Source organism: Bos javanicus, chromosome 8 (genome assembly GCF_032452875.1).
Source record: "Bos javanicus breed banteng chromosome 8, ARS-OSU_banteng_1.0, whole genome shotgun sequence".
Classification (NCBI taxonomy): Eukaryota; Metazoa; Chordata; class Mammalia; order Artiodactyla; family Bovidae; genus Bos; species Bos javanicus.
This window is the reverse complement of record NC_083875.1, coordinates 39611762-39634383: the sequence shown is the minus strand read 5'-3', so window position 1 is coordinate 39634383 and position 22622 is coordinate 39611762. Positions and strand designations below refer to the sequence as shown.

General features: G+C 35.6%; 1 protein-coding gene across 5 annotated transcripts in view; it reads left to right on the top strand.

Moving 5' to 3' along the window:
* RIC1 (RIC1 homolog, RAB6A GEF complex partner 1) overlaps positions 1 to 22622 on the top strand; it is a 151616-nt gene that overhangs the window by 49980 nt on the left and 79014 nt on the right. For all 5 annotated transcript variants that reach the window (XM_061425350.1, XM_061425348.1, XM_061425347.1 and 2 more), the window contains one exon: positions 18793 to 18872. In XM_061425350.1, coding sequence (XP_061281334.1) covers positions 18793 to 18872 — 80 coding nt within the window. The remainder of the gene's footprint in view (positions 1 to 18792; positions 18873 to 22622) is intronic.

The window sequence follows — 22622 nt, the reverse complement described above, 5'->3', positions numbered from 1 at the left end:
CGTTGTGGAAGAAATTTCCATATTTCAGAACCCATTAATTGTACAAATGAGGAGTGCTTCCACCTGACCTTCAGTTGGAAGTGATTACAATGTAATGACATGTTAACATGCAAACATAAAAGAAATCTAGTAGACTTTATAATTGCCTATCAAGTAATGAATGTATTCAATTAAAATCATGCTCATGGATTGATATCAGTATTTGGCAGTATGGGTTTGAAAAGACATTTTCACATGAAATTTGTAAAATTACAGATTAGCATTGAGGAAATTTTGAGGAATCAATTTTGATCATCAGATCAGGTCAGATCAGTCGCTCAGTCATGTCCGACTCTTTGCAACCCCATGAATCGCAGCACACCAGGCCTCCCTGTCCATCACCAACTCCCGGAGTTCACTCAGACTCATGTCCATCGAGTCAGTGATGCCATCCAGCCATCTCATCCTCTGTCGTCCCCTTCTCCTCCTGCCCCCAATCCCTCCCAGCATCAGAGTCTTTTCCAATGAGTCAACTCTTCGCATGAGGTGGCCAAAGTACTGGAGTTTCAGCTTTAGCATCATTCTTTCCAAAGAAATTCCAGGGCTGATCTCCTTCAGAATGGACTGGTTGGATCTCCTTGCAGTCCAAGGGACTCTCAAGAGTCTTCTCCAACACCACAGTTCAAAAGCATCAATTCTTCGGCACTCAGCCTTCTTCACAGTCCAACTCTCACATCCATACATGACCACAGGAAAAACCGTAGCCTTGACTAGACGAACCTCTGTTGGCAAAGTAATGTATCTGCTTTTCAATATGCTATCTAGGTTGGTCATAACTTTCCTTCCAAAGAGTAAGCGCCTTTTAATTTCATGGCTGCAGTCACCATCTGCAGTGATTTTGGAGCCCAGAAAAATAAAGTCTGACACTGTTTCCACTGTTTCCCCATCTATTTCCATGAAGTGATGGGACTGGATGCCGTGATCTTCGTTTTCTGAATGTTGAGCTTTAAGCCAACTTTTTCACTCTCCACTTCACTTTCATCAAGAGGCTTTTGAGTTCCTCTTCACTTTTTGCCATAAGGGTGGTGTCATCTGCATATCTGAGGTTATTGATATTTCTCCCGGCAATCTTGATTCCAGCTTGTGTTTCTTCCAGTCCAGTGTTTCTCATGATGTACTCTGCATATAAGTTAAATAAACAGGGTGACAATATACAGCCTTGACGAACTCCTTTTCCTATTTGGAACCAGTCTGTTGTTCCATGTCCAGTTCTGACTGTTGCTTCCTGACCTGCATACAGATTTCTCAAGAGGTAGATCAGGTGGTCTGCTATTCCCATCTCTTTCAGAATTTTCCAGTTTATTGTGATCCATGCAGACAAAAGCTTTGGCATAGTCAATAAAGCAGAAATAGATGTTCTCCTGGAACTCTCTTGCTTTTTCCATGATCCAGTGGATGTTGGCAATTTGATCTCTGATTCCTCTGCCTTTTCTAAAACCAGCTTGAACATCAGGAAGTTCACGGTTCACGTATTGCTGAAGCCTGGCTTGGAGAATTTTGAGCATTACTAGCGTGTGAGATGAGTGCAATTGTGCAGTAGTTTGAGCATTCTTTGGCATTGCCTTTTGATCATAGGGAATACTAACTTTAGTTTTAATTGAAATATAGTTAATTTATAGTGTTGTGTTAGTTTCTGTTGTACAGCAAAGTGATTCAGTTATATATATATATTTACATCCTTTTCCTTTTTGGTTTGTTACAGGATATTAAATATAGTTCCCTGTGCTGTATAGTAGGACCTTGGTTATTTATTACATATTTAGTTGTCTGTATCTGCTAATCCCAAATTCCTGATTTATCCTTCCTACCCCTCCTTCCCCCTTTAGTAACCATAAATTTGTTTTCTATGTCTGTGAGTCTGTTTCTGTTTTGTGAAAAAGTTCATTTGCATCATATTTTAGATTCCATATGTAAGTGGTATCATATAATATTTGTCTTTGTGTATCTGACTTACTTTCCTTATGATAATCTCTGAGTCCATCCATGTTGCTGCAAATGGGCATTATTTCATTCTTTATACTGCTGAGTAATAATTCCTCTGTATGTACAACATCTTTTATTCATTCATCTGTCGATGGACACTTAGGTTGCTTTCCTGTCTTTGTTGTTGTTCAGTTGCTAAGTCGAGTCTGACTCTGCAACCCCATGGACTGCAGCATGCCACACTATCTCCCAGAGTTTGCTCAGACTCGTGTCCATTGAGTCGATGATGCCATCTAACCATCTCAGTCTCTATTGCCCTCTTCTCTTGTACTCAGTCTTTTCCAGCATCAGGGTCTTTTCCAGTCAGTAAGCTCTTCAAATCAGGTGGCCAGGGTATTGGAGCTTTAGCTTCAGCATCTGTCCTTCCCAGTGAATATTCAGGGTTGATTTCCTTTAGGATTGACTGGTTTCATCTCCCTTCAGTTCAAGGGACTCTCAAGAGTCTTCTTCAGCACCCCAGTTTGAAAGCATTAATTCTTTGGCACTCAGCTTTCTTTATGGTCCAACTCTCCCATTTGTACATGACTACTGGAAAAACCATAGCTTTGACTATACAGACCTTTGTCACCAATGTAATGTTTCTACCTTTTGTTATCCTGTCTAGATTTGTCATAGCTTTCCTTCCAAGGAGCAAGCCCTGTCAGGATTTACTTCTGGGAGCAGTCACAGCATGCTTTTTGGTAACTGTGTTGTATTCCCACATGGCTCAGCAGGTAAAGTGTCTGCCTGCAATGCAGGAGATGCAGGAAATGCAGGTTTTGGTCCCTGGGTTGGGAAGATCCTCTGGAGAAGGAAATGGCTACCCACTCCAGTATTCTTGCCTAGGAAATTGCATGGACAGAGGAGCCTGGCAGGCTATAGTCCGTCAGGGGGCAAGAGAGTCAGACACCATTTAAAGAATAAGAACAACAGCAACTGAGAAAAGAAGAAAGTTAGGAATGTGGTTTCAGTCTTTCCGACTTAGCAGAAGCTAAAGTAAACCATTTTATCCCATTGTTCAACTTTCATTTGCCTCTGCCTGCAAGAGAGGTTATATTTTATCTTCATTTTTTATATTATAATGTACAATAATTTCGGAGAAGGCAATGGCAACCCACTCCAGTACTCTTGCCTGGAAAATCCCATGGATGGAGGGGCCTGGTAGGCTGCAGTCCATGGGGTCGCTAGGAGTCGGATACGACTGAGCGACTTCACTTTCACTTTTCACTTTCATGCATTGGAGAAGGAAATGGCAACCCACTCCAGTGTTCTTGCCTGGAGAATCCCAGGGACAGGGGAGCCTGGTGGGCTGCTGTCTATGGGGTTGCACAGAGTCGGATACGACTGAAGCGACTTAGCAGCAGCAGCAGTACAATAATGTAGAATAATACAGATGGAGAACTATTAGTTTTTTGATAATAGTTTAGTAAGGTCACTGGTATTTTTGTATTATCTGTTTAGTGAGGCAATCACTTGAAGTAGGAATTATTCTTGCCTTGAAAATTCCATGGACAGTGGAGCCTGGTCTGGACTGCATGGGGTCACAAGGAGTTGAACACGACTGATCACACACAGTACAAAGCAATCATTCTTCTTTGCAGTCATTTGTACTAAAAGAAAATCTATCATGGGACACATAAAAATAATCTTAAAAATTGTATATTACCATGCCATGTGTATTAGATAAGTGAACTTTCTAGATAATTAGAAGTTTAATTGGATTCTAGAGTTTTGTAGTTTTGATGGTTCTTTGTCTCAAATGTATTTTACATTTTCTTAGACTCATACATGAATCCATTGATTGTGAATTAACTACTTAAAAATTGAGTTATTATGATGGTTAACTTTTTTGGTGTCTGCTGTGTGCTAGGCACTATTTAAGTGCCTATGTGTATTAAAATTATTTTTCATAACAACCCTCTGATGATAGGTAATTTTGTTACTTCCATCATAGAGTTGAGTTGACTGTGGTAGACAGGTTAAAGCACCCGCCCCAGATTACATACTGGAGAAGGCAATGGCACCCCACTCCAGTACTCATGCCTGGAAAATCCCATGGACGGAGGAGCCTAGTAGGCTGCAGTCCATGGGGTCGCTGAGAGTCGGATACGACTGAGTGACTTCACTTTCACTTTTCACTTTCCTGCATTGGAGAAGGAAATGGCAACCCACTCCAGTGTTCTTGCCTGGAGAATCCCAGAGACAGGGGAGCCTGGTGGGCTGCCGTCCATGGGATCGCACAGAGTCGGACACGACTTAAGCGATTTAGCAACAGCCCCAGATTACATAGATACTGTGTACCTCAGATCAGACTACTGATAATGAAATTCTAACCCATGAAGCCTGGTTCTAGAATTTGAAAGTCTTAATAATTTTGCTTTACTGCCTTTCACTGTTAGCATGGTTGTTTAATCCTACTAGTTATTATGGAATAAAGCTTAATCTAGGAGATATTTTGCAATTTGCTTTTACAAAAACATCAATAGACTGTGTGAGAAGCATATACAGTTGTATGACCTGTAGAGCAATACAGCATCATTCTCTGTCTGCACTTTTAAGTCAAAACCAAAGCAATTTTTACGGCCTTCCCCCCAATTGCCAAGAATAGTCATTGTGTGCTCTGGCATGAAAATTCTATTACTGTATCATCAACAGAGCCACAGTTACCTCCTTATCAAATTGTACTTTGATATTTTAAGTGTGAGAAAGAAAATCCTTTACCATTTGAAGAATTGGCCCATAGTGTTTGGGAGTGTTTTCTCTGAATATCAAAAGTAGAATATCATTTTAGTAGATACGATACTAGGCCATAAATATCCCTACAGTTTTCCTCAGTTTCAGACAATTAATATATATATATATGTGCACTGCTGCTTAGTCACTTCAGTCATGTCCGACTCTGTGTGAACCCCATAGATGGCCCCCCACCAGGCTCCGCCGTCCCTGGGATTCTCCAGGCAAGAACATTGGGGTGGGTTGCCATTTCCTTCTCCAATGCATGAAAGTGAAAAGGGAAAGTGAAGTCGCTCAGTTGTGTCTGGCTCTTCGCGACCCTGTGGACTGCAGCCTACCAGGCTCCTCGATCCGTAGGATTTCCAGGCAAGAGTACTGGAGTGGGGTGCCATCACTTTCTCTGATATATGTGCACAAGGAACATTAAAATGAATTTTAAGTGCTGTCTCATTCCTAGCACTCTATGTGGCAAGTAGCACCAATGTATTAGGCATATGCATAAATATTTTTATTGAGGCTTTGCTTATAATAGGAAAAAACCTGGAATCTCTTGATTCTGCATTCTCTTCCAATCACCAGTATTTTGCTAAATCCTGACTCTAATTTATTGGCATCCTCTTTATTCTCATTGTCATTACCTTAGCACAGGCCTTTAGTATATTTTGTAGAATGGCTAGAACTCAAAACTTTTAGCTATTTTTTTTTTTTGTCTACTTGAAATGTGCCTAAATTATACATAGCTGTTTCTAAATCACAGCCCTTATTCTTACTTTTAAACCTTTTGGTGGCTTCTCCTTGTATTCAAAATGTGTTCTAAACTTCTTAGTCTAATATTCAGGGCATCTTGTGATCTGGCCTCAACATGCCATTCCAACTCTGTTTCTCCTTGCTACCCTTGATATTCTCTTTCACACTTAGCTAGGTGGAAGTGTACATTGTTCTGCCACAACATGAGAGTTACTGTAACATGTATTAGAATATAACTTTTTTTTGAATAAGGGAAAAACATCAGTTTAACTTAGAATTCCTGTTGTTTCGTTGTCGGGTTTTTTCCCCCCTCTTGCTAACATGGTAATGTATTGAGTCGCCAAGTAACAGCCGAAAGCAAAGAGAGTGGACTACGACAAGTTGTAGAGGAATATAGTGTTCTACATAGTACTCATTCATCTCTCTCTCTTTTTCATCTTGGTTTGACCAAACACTGTTTTGGAAATGATTGCTCTTCTCCTGAATGTCTTTGAATTTTGCTCTTATTTCTATAACTTGGTGTCCTTTAATTGTACTATTTATATTCCCTTAAATTTTATATGTCCTTAAGTTACACTGTTTTTGTTAGAGTTGTTATTTTTCACATTTAATATCTAACTTCAAAATGGTGGCTCAGAACAACCATTTGTTTGCTCTCCTGTGATTTGCTATGGGTTTGGTCAAGCAGTTCTCCTGATCTCAGTACCTGTAGTACTGATGTGACTGCAGACATCTGACAGCTCTGTTGATGCTGGATGGTCTTTTAGTTACATGTCTGGTAGTTGACTGTTGCTGTCCACTTTGGTTTTCTTTGTAACTTCTTATTTTCCAGTAGGCTAGATAAGGTTTGTTTGTTTGTTTGTTTTTCACTGTGATGGTAGAAGCTTTTCAAGAGAGCAAAAGTTTCCAAGTCCAGCCATCATTTCCATTCCATTTTTCTAAATAGCTTTATTGAAGTACAGTTGATATACAATATCATACTTGAAATGTACATACTGCACATACTTGAAATGTACAATTAGATTAATTTTGAAACTGTAACCACAGTCAAGTTAGTGAACAGATGAGCAGCTGCAGAGGTTTCCTTCTACCCTTTTGTAATTCTTCCCTCCTGCCATGATGTACCTTCCTCTAAAACCAATTGATTTGCTTTCTGTCAGTAGATGAGTAGAGTTTTAAATAGATGGAATCATCCAATGTATGCTTTTTTTCTAATTTACTTTACTGACATAATTTGAGTACAGTTATTTTGAGATTCAAGCATGTTGTCATGAATCAGTAGTTCATGCTGAGTAGCATTCCATCTTATGGATATAACACAATTGGCTTATCCATTTATCTGTTGATGGGCATTTGAGTTGTTTACAGTTTTGGTCTATTTCAAGTAAAGCATTATGGACGTTCAAGTACAAATCTTGATGTGGATATATATCTCCTTTTTTCTTGGGTAAATAACTATGAATGGAACAGCTAGATCAAAAGGTAGGTACCTTATGTTTAACTTTTTAAGGAAATGCTAGACTTTTTACAGAGTAATTGTATCAGTGTACATCCTTGCCAGCAATGTACAGGAGTTTTCATTCCTCTTTGCCAGTTTATGGTATGCCTTTTTAAATTTAGTTATTCTGATGGGTGGTGGTATCTGATTATAGTTATAATTTACATTTCTATAATGACTAATGATGTTGAACATCTTTTCATTTGTTTATTTGCCATTTACCCATTTTATTTATTTATTATTTGCTTTCTTTTTGACTTTTTAGACTTCTTAGTATATTTTGGATAAAAGTCCTTTATTACACATATGCTTTACAAAGAATTTCTCCTAGTATGTTACTTGTCTTTTCATTCTGTTAACAGTGGTTTTCCAATGAAGTACTTAATTTTGATGAAGTCCAGTTCATTCTTCTTTTTTTTTTTTAATGTGTCATATCTTCTTCCTGTGCTTTCTTTTAGAAATCTTACTGATTTAGGTTTTATATTTAGGTCTGTGCTGTATGTTGAATTAACTTTTGTATATGGTGCAGGGTATGGTTCCAAGTTAATTGTTTGCCTGTTGATTCTCAGTTGTTCAACACAGTCTGTTGAAAAGGTTATCCTTTCTACACTGCATTTCTTTTGCATCTTTGTCATAAATCAGTTGTCTTTGTGTGTGGGGGGTTTTGGTCTGCATTCTCTTCAGTTCCATGAAGTGTTTGTCTGTCTTTATGTTAATACAGTATTACTTTGATTACTCTAGCTCTGTAATTATTTTTGAAATCATATAGTGTTACTTTTTCAACTTTCTTTTCAAAGTTGCTTTCACTGTTGTACGAGCTTTTGTTTCCATATGAATTATAGAATGACCTAGTTGGTTTCTATGAATATGACTGCTGGACTTTTGATTGGAATTGTGTTGGATCTGTGGATCCATTTGAGGAGAGTTGTCATCTTTGCAGTATTGAATCTTCTGACCTATAAACAAGTTATATCTCTTATTTAGATATTTTTAACTTCATCAGTGTTTTATTATTAGTGTACAAGTATTTCACATCTTTGGCCAGATTTATCTCAAAGTATTTTATATTTTTTTATTTTTTTGAAAACTTAATTTTCTAATTGTTCATATCTAATATATAGAAATGCAGTTGATTTTTCTGTTGATCTTGTATCTTACAACCATGCTAAACTCACTTATTCTACTACTTTTTTTGTAGATCTCATCATATTTTCTCAAAAGACTATGATATCAATCTGGATACTTTTTATTCCTTTTTCTTTATTGATTTTATTGGTAAGACTGTCCAGTACAATTTTGAATAGGAAAGTATTTATCTTTTGGTATTAAGAATCATAGGTATTTTTAAAATTCTCTTTATTACGTGGTAAAAGTTAACCCTCTCTTGTTAATTTGCTGATAGTTTTTAATTAGAAGTGTTATATTGGATTTTGTTTGATGCTTTTTTTGTATTTATTGAGACGATCATAAAATTTTCCTTTTTTAGTTTGTTAATATTGTAAATTACATTTATTGATTTTTGAATGTTAAACCAACCTTGTATTCCTGAATAAACATGATCTGTTATTCGGACAATACATTGTTAGATTTAATTTGCTAAAACTTTGTTTAGAAATTTTACATAGGTGTTAATAAAGGATATTGGTTTGTAGTTTCTTTTCCTCAAAATGTCTTTATCATTTTTTGGTGTGAAGGTAATGCTGGCCTCATAAAATGAGATCAAAATTTTCCATCCTTTTTGGTTTTTTAGATGACTTTGTGTTGAATCGATATTGTCTCTTTTCTAAATATTTGGTAGAATTCACCAATGATAGCATCTGGGCCTAGAGTTTTGTTTCGTGAAAAGGATTTAATTTCTTTAGTAGATACAAGCAAGTTTGACAGTTTATGTCTTTCATGGAATCTATCCATTTCATCCAAGTTGTAAATTTACTGTCATAAAGGTATTCACAGTACTCACTTGTTATTTTTAAATATGTGTAAACTATGTAGTGATGTCACCTCTCTCATTTCTGATAGTGGTTATCCTGTTTCTTTTTTTCCTGGACACTATGACTAGACGTATAGAAGATCTTAATGATCTTTTTTAAAAACAAAACAAAACCCAGATTTTAGTTTCATTGATTTTCTTTTCTGTTTCACTGATTTCCATGCTGATCTCTATTATTTTCTTTTTTTTAAAAACTTGTTTACTTTTGGTTTCATTTGCTCATCTGTTTCTAGTTTAAAGTAGAACCCAGGGTCGCTGATTTGGCCTTATTCTTTTTTTCTAATACAGGCATTTGAAGCTATAAAGTTTCCCTTAAGCACTGCTGTAATAATACCCCACTAATTCCTGTGTTTTTCTAAATTTCTGTCTTGATTTCTTCTTTTGTGAATTACTTAGAAGCATATATATATTTGAGAGTTCTCCAGAAAGCTTCTGTCATCAGTTTCTAGTTTAATTCTGTTGGGGTCAAGAAACATATATTATATACATTTTATTTTTAATATTCTTATTTTAAAAGTCAGTTATCTTTTAAAGAAGTTTAAGTGAAACAAATGAAATTTGTATTAAATTTAATGCAGCTTTTTTTTTTTCCCCTTTTACCCCTCTCCTTTGGGAACTCTGTCTATGTGTATGTTGGGCTGTAATTTACTGATACTTTATGAGTTTTAGTCTTTTTGCATGTGTTTCATTAAGGGTAATCTTTATTGCTATGCTTTTATGACCAGTAAACTTTTTAATGTCTAATCTGCCATTAATTCCTTTTAGTGTATTTTTATCTCAGATAGTTTAGTTTTTTTATCCCTAGAGTTTGGTTTGGGTTTTCTGTGTTCCCTAGCCTTTGAACATATTGAACACAGTTATAACTGTTCTCAGTGTCCTTTTTCGCTAATTCTAACATCAGATTGAATTCTGGATCATTTTTGATTGGTTGAGTTTTCTTCTTACTGTGTGTCTTGTGTTCTTCTGCCTGTCTACATATGTAGTAATCTTTCATTGGATGCCAGACATTATGGTTTTACTTTGTTGTTTGCTGGATTTTTTTGTGGTCCTATAAATCTTTAGCTTTATCCTGGGAAGTGCTTATGTTACTTGGAGGCAGTTTGGTGTGTTCATATTTTGTTTTGTGGGTTTGTATTGCAAGTGTTGGAATAATACTCAATCTAGAGCTAATTATTCCCTACTACTAAGACAACACCTTTCTAAGGTTTACCACAGCCATACCTGAAAACACTGTTATGAGCAACTAATCAAAGCTGTGTGCATTATGAGTTTTCTCAGTCTTGCTGATGGGACAGGGACTGTTTTCAGGACTGTTTGAACACCACGCACTGTTCGCTTTTCTAATCCTTTTGGTTTTCTTCTACATTGGTAGTGTCTTCACATGCATATGCTTATTGGTGCTCTTTGATTCTTTCTCCATAGAACTCTCTTGTCTCTGGTAGTACTCTGTCATACAAATTGTAAATGCCTGTTCTTCCTGAACTCTCAGCATCATCTTCTCAACACCGGGAGTCTCCTAGGCTTTGTCTCCATTTCCCTTATCAGTGCTGTGACCTGAGAACTCTCGAGAGTAAGCTGAAACAGTAGAACTCAGCTCAGTTTCCCATCTCTCAGGGATCACTGGCCTTCACTGCTGATATCAGTGTTTTGAAACCATTGTTTCATATATTTTGCTTGGTTCTGGGTTGTTTATTTCAGATGGGAGCATAAACTATCTTCAACTTAATTCATCTTGGTTAGAACCAGAAGTCTTCAAGTGCTCTGGTATAAAACAGTGTTATAGAACTAGGAATAATAATGTGACGACTATTTGTATCAAAAGATATTCATCACCTGTTTTTGAGAGAATGTGCTATTTACAACTTTTTGTTATTTTTCATTTAAATATATACATATGTATGTGCAAAGTCTGAAAGTATTCAAAATGTTAAATCATTTTTTTAGAGGAATGATTTAGAGTAATTTTATATACTTCACATGTATAATAAAGAAATATAGCTAAAAACAGAAAACACCATTTATGAATCAGTGTAAAGAATTTTAAAATGTTCTTCTGTCAGCCATATTTGAAACCTAATATGACCATGTGTTGGGATAAAAGATCTAAATCATCAAATCCATATCTCTTAAATTATTATAGAAATCCTTATGATTCCATGATTCAAGTCATTGGAGCCAGATGCATAAATCCATTCTGTCCCTTATGGTAAAAATGGTATATGCAAAGGAAGAAATGCCCTGTGACTTGAAATTCTAAAGTATCTGGTGAATTCATGTGCAGTAAAAGCATTTGGTTGGTAGAAGAAAGTATTGGTAAAGAAGCTGCCTACAGGTTAAGCATTAGTTATATGTAACTGTTGATTTGTCTAATTACGCAGTTGAAAGTGAAAGTAAAGTCGTGTCTGACTCTTTGCTACCCCGTGGAGTGTACCCTACCAGGCTCCTCTGTCCATGGGATTCTCCAGACAAGAGTACTGGAGTGGGTTGCCATTTCCTTCTCCAGGGGATCTTCCCAACCCAGTGATTGAACCTGAGTCTCCCACATTGGAGGCAGACGCTTTAACCTCAGCCACAGGATAATTGCTTTATAGTGTTGTACTTGTTCACAGTTAGATTTAAATTCTTCCTCTTTACAGAAAGTTACTATTTCTGGTATATATATCATTCATCAATCATAAAATAATTTTAAAACACATTTAATTTGAAGTGCCTAGTGAAACGTCCCAAATGCCCAAACACAGCAGAATAAAAACAGGCAGTTAATAACAATGATAACCATATCACCTACCACCACCAGAGAATTCAGTCTCTTCTTTTTAAAATGTGGAATTAAGTGAGGTAATTTGCGTGATTTTTTAAATGTCTATTACTAGATTTGCAATTTTAAAAAATGAAGCCTAATATTTATGCCTCTGACTGTTTATTGCCTTGTTGGTATCTTTTATGTTATTGTTTGTAGTTCTTTCTTCTAAGTGGCATTAAGTGAGACATGTGTTTTTTCTATCCTCCATTTAAGTAATGATTTCCTTCTTTCACTGCCTTAATACCCTTTATCCTTATGATCTTATGGCCCTAATGCATGGATATACAAAAGACATGAACATAAAGAATGTCATATAAATTGCCTGCAGGTCATTGGACCTCTGTATAGTCCAGTTCAGTAGCTCAGTCGTATGCAACTCTTTGTGACCCCATGGAATGCAGCACGCCAGGCCTCCCTGTCCATCACCAACTACTAGAGTTTACTCAAACTCATGAGTCAGTGATGCCATCCTACCATCTCATCCTCTGTTGTCCCCTTCACCTCCTGTCTTCAGTCTTTCCCAGCATCAGGGTCTTTTGAAGTGAGTCAGTTATTCGTATCAGGTGGCCAAAATATTGTAGTTTCAGCTTCAGCATCAGTCCTTCCAGTGAATATTCAGGACCAGTTTCCTTTAAGATGGACTGGTTGAATCTCTTTGCAGTCCAAAGGACTCTCAAGAGTCTTCTCCAACACCACAGTTCAAAGGCATCAGTTCTTTGGAGCTCAGCTTTCTTTATGGTCAACTCACATCCATTCATAACTACTGGAAAAACCATATCTTTGACTAGATGGACCTTTGTTGGCAAAGTAATGTCTCTGCTTTTTAATATATTGTCCAGGTTGATGATAACTTTTCTTCCAAGGAGCAAGCATCTTTTAATTTCATGGCTGCAGTCACCATTTGCAGTGATTTTGGAGCCCCCCAAAATAAAGTCTGTCACTGTTTCCATTGTTTCCTCATCTATTTTCCATGAAGTGATGGGACCAGATACCATGATCTTAGTGTTTTGAATGTTGAGCTTTAAGCCAACTTTTTCACTCTCCTCTTTCACTTTCATCAAGAGACTCAGTTCTTCTTCACTTTCTGCCATAAAAGTGGTGTCATCCGCTTCTGAATAACCAACAAATCACAGAAGAAATCCAAAAAGAAATCAAAATATCCGTAGAAACAAATGAAAATAAAAACACAATAACCAAAAACCTATGGGATTCAGTAAAAGCAGTGCTAAGGGGAGGGTTCATAGGAATACAAGCTTACCTCAAGAAACAAGGGAAAAATCAATAACCTTACTCTACATCTAAAGCTACTAGAAAAAGAAGAAATGAAGAACTCCAGGTTAGTAGAAGGAAAGAAGTCATAAAAATTAGGGCGGAAATAAATGAAAAAGAAACAAAGAAGACTATAGCAAAAATCAACAAAGCTAAACAGACAAGCCATTAGCCAGACTTATCAAGAAAAAAGGGGAGAAGAATCAAATCAACAAAATTAGAAATGAAAATGGAGAGATCACAACAGACAACACAGAAATACAAAGGATCATAAGAGACTACTAATCAGCAACTATATGCTGATAAAATGGACTTGGAAGAAATGGACAAATTCTTAGAAAACTATAACTTTCCAAAACTAAACCAGGAAGAAATAGAAAATCTTAACAGACCCATCACAAGCATGGAAATTGAAACTGAGATCAAAAATCTTCCAACAAACAAAAGCCCAGGACCAGACAGCGTCACAGCTGAATTCTACCAAAAATTTAGAGAAGAGCTAACACCTATCCTACTCAAACACTTCCAGAAAGTTGCAGAGGAAGGTAAACTTCCAAACTCATTCTGTGAGGCTGCCGTCACCCTAATAGCAAAACTAGACAAAGATGCCACAAAAAAAAACTACAGGCCAATATCACTGATGAACATAGATGCAAAAATCCTTAACAAAATCCTAGCAAACAGAATCCAACCACAGATTGAAGAAATCATACATCATGACCAAGTGGGCTTTATCCCAGGGATGCAAGGATTCTTCAGTAGTTGCAAATCAATGTGATACATCACATTAACAAATTGAAAGATAAAAACCATATGATTATCTCAATAGATACAGAGAAAGCCTTTGACAAAATGCAACATCCATTTATGATAAAAACCCTCCAGAAAGCAGGCATAGAAGGAACATACCTCAACATAATAAAAGCCATATATGACAAACCCACAGCAAACATTATCCTCAGTGGTGAAAAATTGAAAGCATTTCCCCTAAAGTCAGGAACAAGACAAGGGTGCCCACTCTCACCACTACTATTCAACATAATTTTGGAAGTTTTAGCCACAGTAATCAGAGAAGAAAAATAAATAAAAGGAACCCAGAATGGAAAAGAAGAAGTAAAACTCTCACTGTTTGCAGATGACATGATCCTCTACTTAGAAAACCCTAAAGATGCCACCAGAAAATTACTAGAGCTATCAATGAATACAGTAAAGTTGTAGGATATAAAATTAACACAGAGAAATCCCTTGCATTCCTATACACTAACAATGAGAAAACAGAAAGAGAAATTAAGAAAACAATTCCATTCACCATTGCAACAAAAAGAATAAAATACTTAGGAATAAATCTATGTAAAGAAACAAAAGACCTTTATATAGAAAACTATAAAACACTGATGAAAGAAATCAAAGATGACACAAATAGATGAGAAATATACCGTGTTCCTGGTTTGGAAGAATCAATATAGTGAAAATGAGTATAATACCCAAAGCAATCTGTAGATTCAATGCAAACCCATTCAAGCCATCAGTGGTATTTTTCAGGGACCTAGAACAAATAATTTCACAGTTTGTATGGAAATACCAAAACCTCGAATAGGCAAAGCAATCTTGAGAAAGAAGAATGGAACTGGAGGAATCAACCTGCCTGACTTCAGACTATACTACAAAGCTACAGTCATCAAGACAGTATGGTACTGGCACAAAGACAGAAATATAGATCAGTGGAACAAAATAGAAAGCCCAGAGATAAATCCACATATCTATGGAGACCTTATCTGTGACAAAGGAGGCAAGAATATACAATGGAGAAAAGACAATCTCTTTAACAAGTGGTGCTGGGAAAACTGGTCAGCCACTTGTAAAAGAATGAAACTAGAACACTTTCTAACACCATACACAGAAATGAACGCGAAATGGATTAAAGATCTAAATGTGAAACCAGAAACTACAAAACTCCTAGAGGAAAACATAGGCAAAACACTCTCTGACGTAAATCACAGCAGGATCCTCTATGACCCACCTCCCAGAGTAATGGAAATAAAAGCAAAAATAATCTAACTAATTAAACTTAAACTAAATTTAAGTTAAATTTAATTAAACTTAAAAGCTTTTTCACAACAAAGGAAACCATAAGCAGGGTGAAAAGACAGCTTTCAGAATGGGAGAAATTAATAGCAAATGAAGCAACTGACAAAGAATCTCAAAAATATGCAAGCAGCTCCTGCAGCTCAATTCCAGAAAAATAAATGACCCAATCAAAAAATGGGCCAAAGAACTCTACAGACATTCTCCAAAGAAGACATAAAGATGGCTAACAAACGCATGAAAAGATGCTCAACATCACTCATTATCAGAGAAATGCAAATCAAAACCACAATGAGGTACCATCTCACACCGGTCAGAATGGCTGCTATCAAAGTCTCCAAACAATAAATGCCGGAGAGGTGGGGAGAAAAGGGAACCCTCTCACTGTTTGTGGGAATGCAAATTAGTACAGCCATTATGGATAACAGTGAGGAGATTCCTTTAAAAACTGGAAATAGAACTGCTGTACGACCCAGCAATCCCACTGCTGGGCATACACACCAAGGACACCAGAATGGAAAGAAACATGTGTACCCCAATGTTCATCACAGCACTGTTTACAATAGCCAGAACATGGAAGCAACCTAGATGTCATCAGCAGATGAATGGATAAGAAAGCTGTGGTGCATATATACAATGGAATATTACTCAGCCATTAAAAAGAATACATTTGAATCATTCTAATGAGGTGGATGAAACTGGAGCCTATTATACAGAATGAAGTAAGTCAGAAAGAAAAACACCAGTACAGTATATTGATGCATATATATGGAGTTTAGAAAGATGGTAACGATGACCCTATATGCGAGACAGCAAAAGAGACACAGATGTAAAGAACAGATTTTTGGACTCTGTGGGAGGAGGCGAGGGTGGGATGATTTGAGAGAATAGCATTGAAACATGTATATTATCATATGTGAAATAGATTGCCAGTCCAGGTTCGATGCATGAGACAGGGTGCTCAGCGCTGGTGCACTGGAATGACCCAGAGGGATGGGGAGGAATGTGGGAGGGGGGTTCAGAATGGGGAACACATGTACACCGTGGCTGATTTCATGTCAATGTATGGCAAAAACCACTACAATATTATAAAGAAATTAGCCTCCAATTAAAATTTAAAAATTGATTTTAAAAAATTAGAAAAAGTTGTGTCATCTGTGTATCTGGGGTTATTGATATTTCTCCCAGCAGTCTTGATTCCAGCTTGTGCTTCATCCAGCCCAGCGTTTCTCATGATGTACTCTACATATAAGTTAAATAAGCAGGGTGACAATATACAGCCTTGACGTATTCCTTTCCCAATGTGGAACCAGTCTGTTGTTCCATGTCCAGTTCTAACTGTTGCTTCCTAGACCTCTGTAGTTAAAGCCATATAATCCAGTAATATGCCTTGGAGAAAGAAAAAAATATTTTAAGATTAGGAATGATAACAGGAAGATTAGGAATGATAACAGGAAAGAGAACTTTGAAGTTCTTTATTTTGTCTTTTCATTAACTTTTTGGAAAAGCTGGTCTTAGAGTGTGTACTTACGTTTATTATATATACTAGAAGAAGGTTTTGAAATTGTTGATTGAGCAATATACTTATTGAGTTATATACTTAAATTTGCAGTATTTGGGGATAGGAAGAGAAGGACCGTCCTAACTACGGTCTCACTACATAATAATAACAGTTTTGGTATAGATACACAAAGATGCTCTTTTTTAAGAACGATTGTTTACCACCAAAACTTTTGTTGTTCAAAGGCAGGCATGTTTATGAAATTATCACTGATGAATATCATTAATATCTGGAAATGTATAACATTTAATATACACGCAAAACCAATTTTACCTTGTAGAGGTAATTGATACAGAATACCAAAATAGTAAATCAAGCCATATTTGTAACTTCATCTAGTATACTGTCTATGTAAGGTTTCTAAATGCTGGGGCAAAGTGATGCTATAGTTTCCCTGGCATTATAGTCTTCTAAGCGGTTGTTAAAACTCTCAGTATATTATTAGCATTTGATATTCTGAAATGTTAAACTTTTGACTTTGAGTGACTGATATTCCAGACAAAGTATGTATGTTATTTTTCTAGCCCATGTAGTAGTAGAGTTTACACATTTTAAACAGTCAGTAAATCTATATAGGGGTCGTGATGTCTGTGAAACTTTCAGTATGGTTTTTATTTGCATCCATTTTCTTTTTGATCTCATAGTTTTCACATTAGAATAATATAAAATTGCACATGAGGAATTAGAATGACTATCTTATCTGGAGGATTTTAGCCTTTTTTATTTGGTATCCCAATATGTTGAACTAGAGTTTTGGAAAACATTATGAAATATTAAAGTTTTTAGCTTAAAAACAGATCACCTGGCTTTGCTGAAGAAATTTAGTGTTTCCTCTTGCATTCCTTTATATGAAAAACAGGAAACCTGTACTGGAAAGAAATTTGAAACCTTGAATAATTTTAAAAAATTTTTATTTTTTTATTTATTTCTATTTTTGGTAAAGCTGTCCTGCCACTAAAATGCCAGGAATTCACTATGAATATAAAGTAGTTTGAGTAAAACATTGCCAGTTGATTCTGTTATGTCTGAAAGTACTTGTTTAGAAAAAGCTATAGTTTTTTTTTAATATATTTATATAAATGTAAAATGGTTGGTTGAGCTTCACAAGTAGATATCTGCCATGATCACATGACACTTTGTTTTAGTACAATTTATAATTTTTTAATTGAAGTGTAGTTGATTTGCAATGCTGTGTTAATTGCTCTGCAGCATAGTGATTCAGTTATACATACATATACACACACATGGTCTTTTTAATATTCTTTTCCATTATAGTTTATCACAAGACATTGAATATTGAATGTAGATCCCTGTGCAATAGGATCTTGTTATTTGTCCATTCCTTATATAACAATTTGTATCTGCCTCATCCTAAACTCCCAGTCTGTCCATCCCCAACCCTGGAAACCATGTCTGTTTTCTGTGTCTGTTAGTCTGTTTCTGTCCTGTAAATAAGTTTCATTTGTGTCATATTTTAGGTTCCATATATAAGTGATACTGTATTTTTCTTTCTGACCTACTTAATACAGTTTGAAGCATTTTGTTAACTTAGAAAAATTAGTTGATGTTCAAACTTTTGAAATTGAAGGTTCTCTGTTTTTCTTCTTTCTCAAGAGTATATTTTGTAGTAAATCAGGCTAATTTATTGATTTTGAAATGTATAAAGTATGTTGAATTTCATCATACTATTACCATTTGGTGATGTCATTGCTTTAAAAACTCAGAAAAATTTTACCATATTATTCCAGAGTTCAGAACAGTCTGTATATTTTGCAAAAGAACCATCTATTACCTGAATAATAGTTATTTTAGAATACTAATGTCTACAGCAAATTATAAATTATTAATTTCAATTACCTATGGAATATTTTGAAACCTATGAATTTCTTTCATGAGTTACTTTATGAACAAGATAGATTATACTGAAACAAAGTGATTCATTTTCTTGCATAATTTAGCTGTAGGTCTTCAAAAGAGTATTCTTAAGAGTAAAATATTTTCAAAGAAAGAAATACTTTGAAATAAATACTTTAAATAAAATTAAAATTAAGGTTACAATCATAGCTTTACCCTTTAATTCATGGTAATTAAAATTTATCTTTCAGACGGCAAATGGCTACATCTTGTTTTTTCACATAACATCTACAAGAGGGGACAAGTACCTTTATGAACCAGTGTATCCCAAGTAAGTTCATTATCTTTTATTTTTTAAATATTTGTGTACTTTGTATTCACAAAATGTTGCAGTTTAGGGTTGTCTGAAGTGCTGGGCCAGCATTTCCAAAAACACTGTTTCAGAAATTACTAGGTCTTCAAACTGCTGTCACTTGAATAAAAAAATTCTATAGTGAGTCTGGAAATGTTGGATTAATATATTCCATAATGTTTTATGGGAAAACCCAAATGAACTTTTTGGCCAACCCAATACTATCTCCCTTATTGGACATTCAGAATTACTGTTAATATACTCTAGTTTTAGCATTCTTTAGTCTCTATTGGGGATGTATGAGCTAACAGATTATGAAGAGAAGAGGTAAAATGTCAGTAAGCTATAGGTACTTTATTCTGTATGTTTTAGTATATGCATAGACTAAGTACGTGCCCCGAAAGAATTGAGGGAACTTGAACTTTTGATCTTTAATCTATGTTGTTCAGTATGTTTTATATTGTTTTTGTTGTTGTTTGCCTTTTGAAATAAGAACATTTTATCAAAAGAACTTTTGAAATAAAATAACATAATTTTCATGTATGATACCTTTTTAAAAAAACAAGCCATTAAAACTGGATGAAAATATAAATGAATTATTTATCATATTTCTAGATGGTGGAAGACAGATATTATTGGTTATATAAGAAGTGAAAGAGAAAATAGATTTCATTATATGTAAGTTTAAATTTCTGAAAATTAACAGTGGTAAAACTGACAAACATTAAAAGTAGCACTGGGGGAAAGTTATGCAGTCGATAGGACCAAGGCTTACTATTTTTTATATGAAGGAGTCATATAAATTGCTAAAAAACACAAAGATTTCAAAAATAAATAGGTAAGAGCAATCTTATAAGAGGAGATGTAATCCATTTTAATTCTCAATTTAGACACAGTCCTGTAAATAAAAAGCAATAAACAGGGTCACCTTATAGGTGATGATGATGATGATGATTATTCTCTTCTAGATGGGCAGGGGAGGTAAATGACATCTCTGGAAACAGTGAAAGATACAGTTTACTTCATTTTACCAACATGATTTACATATATTTCCAGTGTTTTGAAATAGTATTTTGAGATTCATTTTTTGTTTTCCAGAGGTTTTTAAAAGTTTCTTACCTTGTAATACTAAGTAGTATCCCAACAATGCATGAATTTTGCTGTTTAACTGCATATGTTAAGCTAGAGAAGTAAAGAGCATTATTATTATTATTTTTTGACTTGGATGATCTTCATTGTATTGAAGATTTTTTAGTATGTGAGCCTCAATAAAGTATGTATTGCCTTAGAGCAGCATGAATAGTAATGAAAGGGGATACAGCCTTTGATATCAGATAGACTTGGAATTAAATGTCAGTTCTGCTGTTTTTCAGCTGTATGACTTCTATCAAGTTAATCCCTCTAAAACCTCAGTTTCCTCATCTGTAGAATGAAATAGCAGTTGTAATTATTTTAAGGATTAAATGAGATCATGCATATTAAATGTTTAGATAAGCACCTAATAGATGGAAAAAGTAATATGGACAACTGCTATTATTTGTATGCTTTTCCTGTGTTGGTTGCTCAGTCGTGTCTGACTCTTTGTGATCCCATAGACTGTAGCCTGGCAGGCTCCTCTGTCCATGGGATTTCGCAGGCAAGAATACTGTATGTTGTACATTTTTTGCTTTTGAGTTGATAGTATACTTTTTTTAGAGTCTAACTTCTAGTAACTGCTTTAGAAAATGAAATAAAATCTCTTATATAGGAACAGTTTTGCAGAGCAAATTAGTCAGTCTATTATATATTAGGCTGGCCAAAATATGTGACGTAAAGCCCAAACAAACTTTTTGGCCAATCCAATATTTGTGTGCTAGACTACTTTCTAGTTGGATTTTTTAGTCTAGTAAGTTTCTTAGTTTTTCTAGTAGAACCTGTTTATAAAATAGGAATAAAAATATTTTCTTCTTCAGTTCTTTGCAGGATTGTATGGCTTAGGTTTTTAAAATTTGATTTGAGGAGAGTTTAAAAAAAATACTTAGTTTTTATAGGATGTAAGATAAGCTCAGGGAGGTATTGCACAACATAGGGAATACAGCCAATATTTTGTAATAACTATAAATGGAAAGTAACCTTTAAAAATTGTATAAAATTTTTAAATGAAAAAATTTAGTTTTAATGAGTGTATTATTATCATCTGTGCCATTGTAAACACTTATGCAGTTCAAGACACTGTTTTAAGCACTTTTCAAACTCATTTAATCCCTGTCGCAACCTGATGAGGTAGTTATGGACAGTTACTTGCAGCAGAGAGGCCAAGTAACCCATCGAGAGTCACACACTAGTAAATGACACACTGAGGATCAGATCTAAATGTTGTAACTTCAGAATCTGTGTATTTAATCACCAGTACTACACTGCCTCAACCCTCTTTCCATCTAGTCTTCTGTTACTCTTGGATTTATTTGGTGAGTCAGGAATTTAATAAAAAAAGAAAAATGAATGAAAGATCTGGAGTGGTTTATAGTAGCCTTAAAGATTAGAGGCAGTATAGTTGAGGCCAGTAGTCAGTCATCTTCTCAATTAGAAATACTATTGTCTCTTGCTTCTCTTTTCTGAATCTTAGGAGTTTATCATATGAGTTTTTCTAGAGTATCTCAGCATCGTCAAATTATGTGACAGCATCTTAGCTCTCAGACTGCCTATCTTTTCTCATATACTCCATCTTTGTTGTTGTTTAGTCACTAAGTCATGTCTCACTCTTTTTTGACCCTGTGGACTACAACCTCCCAGATTCCTCTGTCCATGGGATTTCCCAGGCAAGAATACAGGAGTGGGTTGCTATCTCCTTCTCCAGGGAACTTCCTGACCCAGGGATCGAACTATGTCTCATGCATTGCAGGCAGATTCTTTACCACGGAACTACCAGGGGATCCATGCTCTATCTTAGAACAGGTTGTTGTTCAGTCTCTCAGTCATGTTTGATTCTCTGACCCTATGGACTGCAGCATGCCAGGCTTCCCAGAGTTTGCCAAAACTCATGTCCATTGAGTTGGTGATGCTATCCAGCCATCTCATCCTCTGTTGTCCCCTTCTCCTTCTGCCTTCAGTCTTTCCCGGCATCAGGGTCTTTTCTAATGAATCGGCTCTTCACATCAGGTAGCCAAAGAATTGGAGCTTCAGCTTCAGTCCTTCCAGTGAATATTCAGGATTCATTTCCTTTAGGATTCACTGGTTTGATCTCCATGCAGAGATCACGGATTTAGAGGGCATGGGCTTAGAAGGCATTGTGCTAAGTGAAATAAACCAGACAGAGAAAGAAAAAGACAGATACTGTATATCACTTCAATGTGGAATCTTAAAAATATAACAAACTAATGAACATAACAAAAAAGAAATAGACTCACAGATACAGAGAACAAACGACTGGTTACCTGTGAGGAGAGGGGCAGTATAGGCATGAGAGAGTAGCAGATAGAAACCATTGAGTGTAAGATAGACTACAAGGATATGTTGAACAGCACAGGAAATTTATCCAATATTTTGTGACAACTGTAAAGGGAGTGTTATCTTTAAAAAATTACATTAAATGCACAAATAGAGACATATAAACAGTAATAAGTGAAATTGTGAACCTAGTCTGCTTTTTCAGATTCCAGTCTCATTTTACTCTCCAATTAGCTTTATATTTCAGTAAATAAATACCTAGGAGTTGAATTGCTGGGGCATATCACATGTCTAGTGATTTAA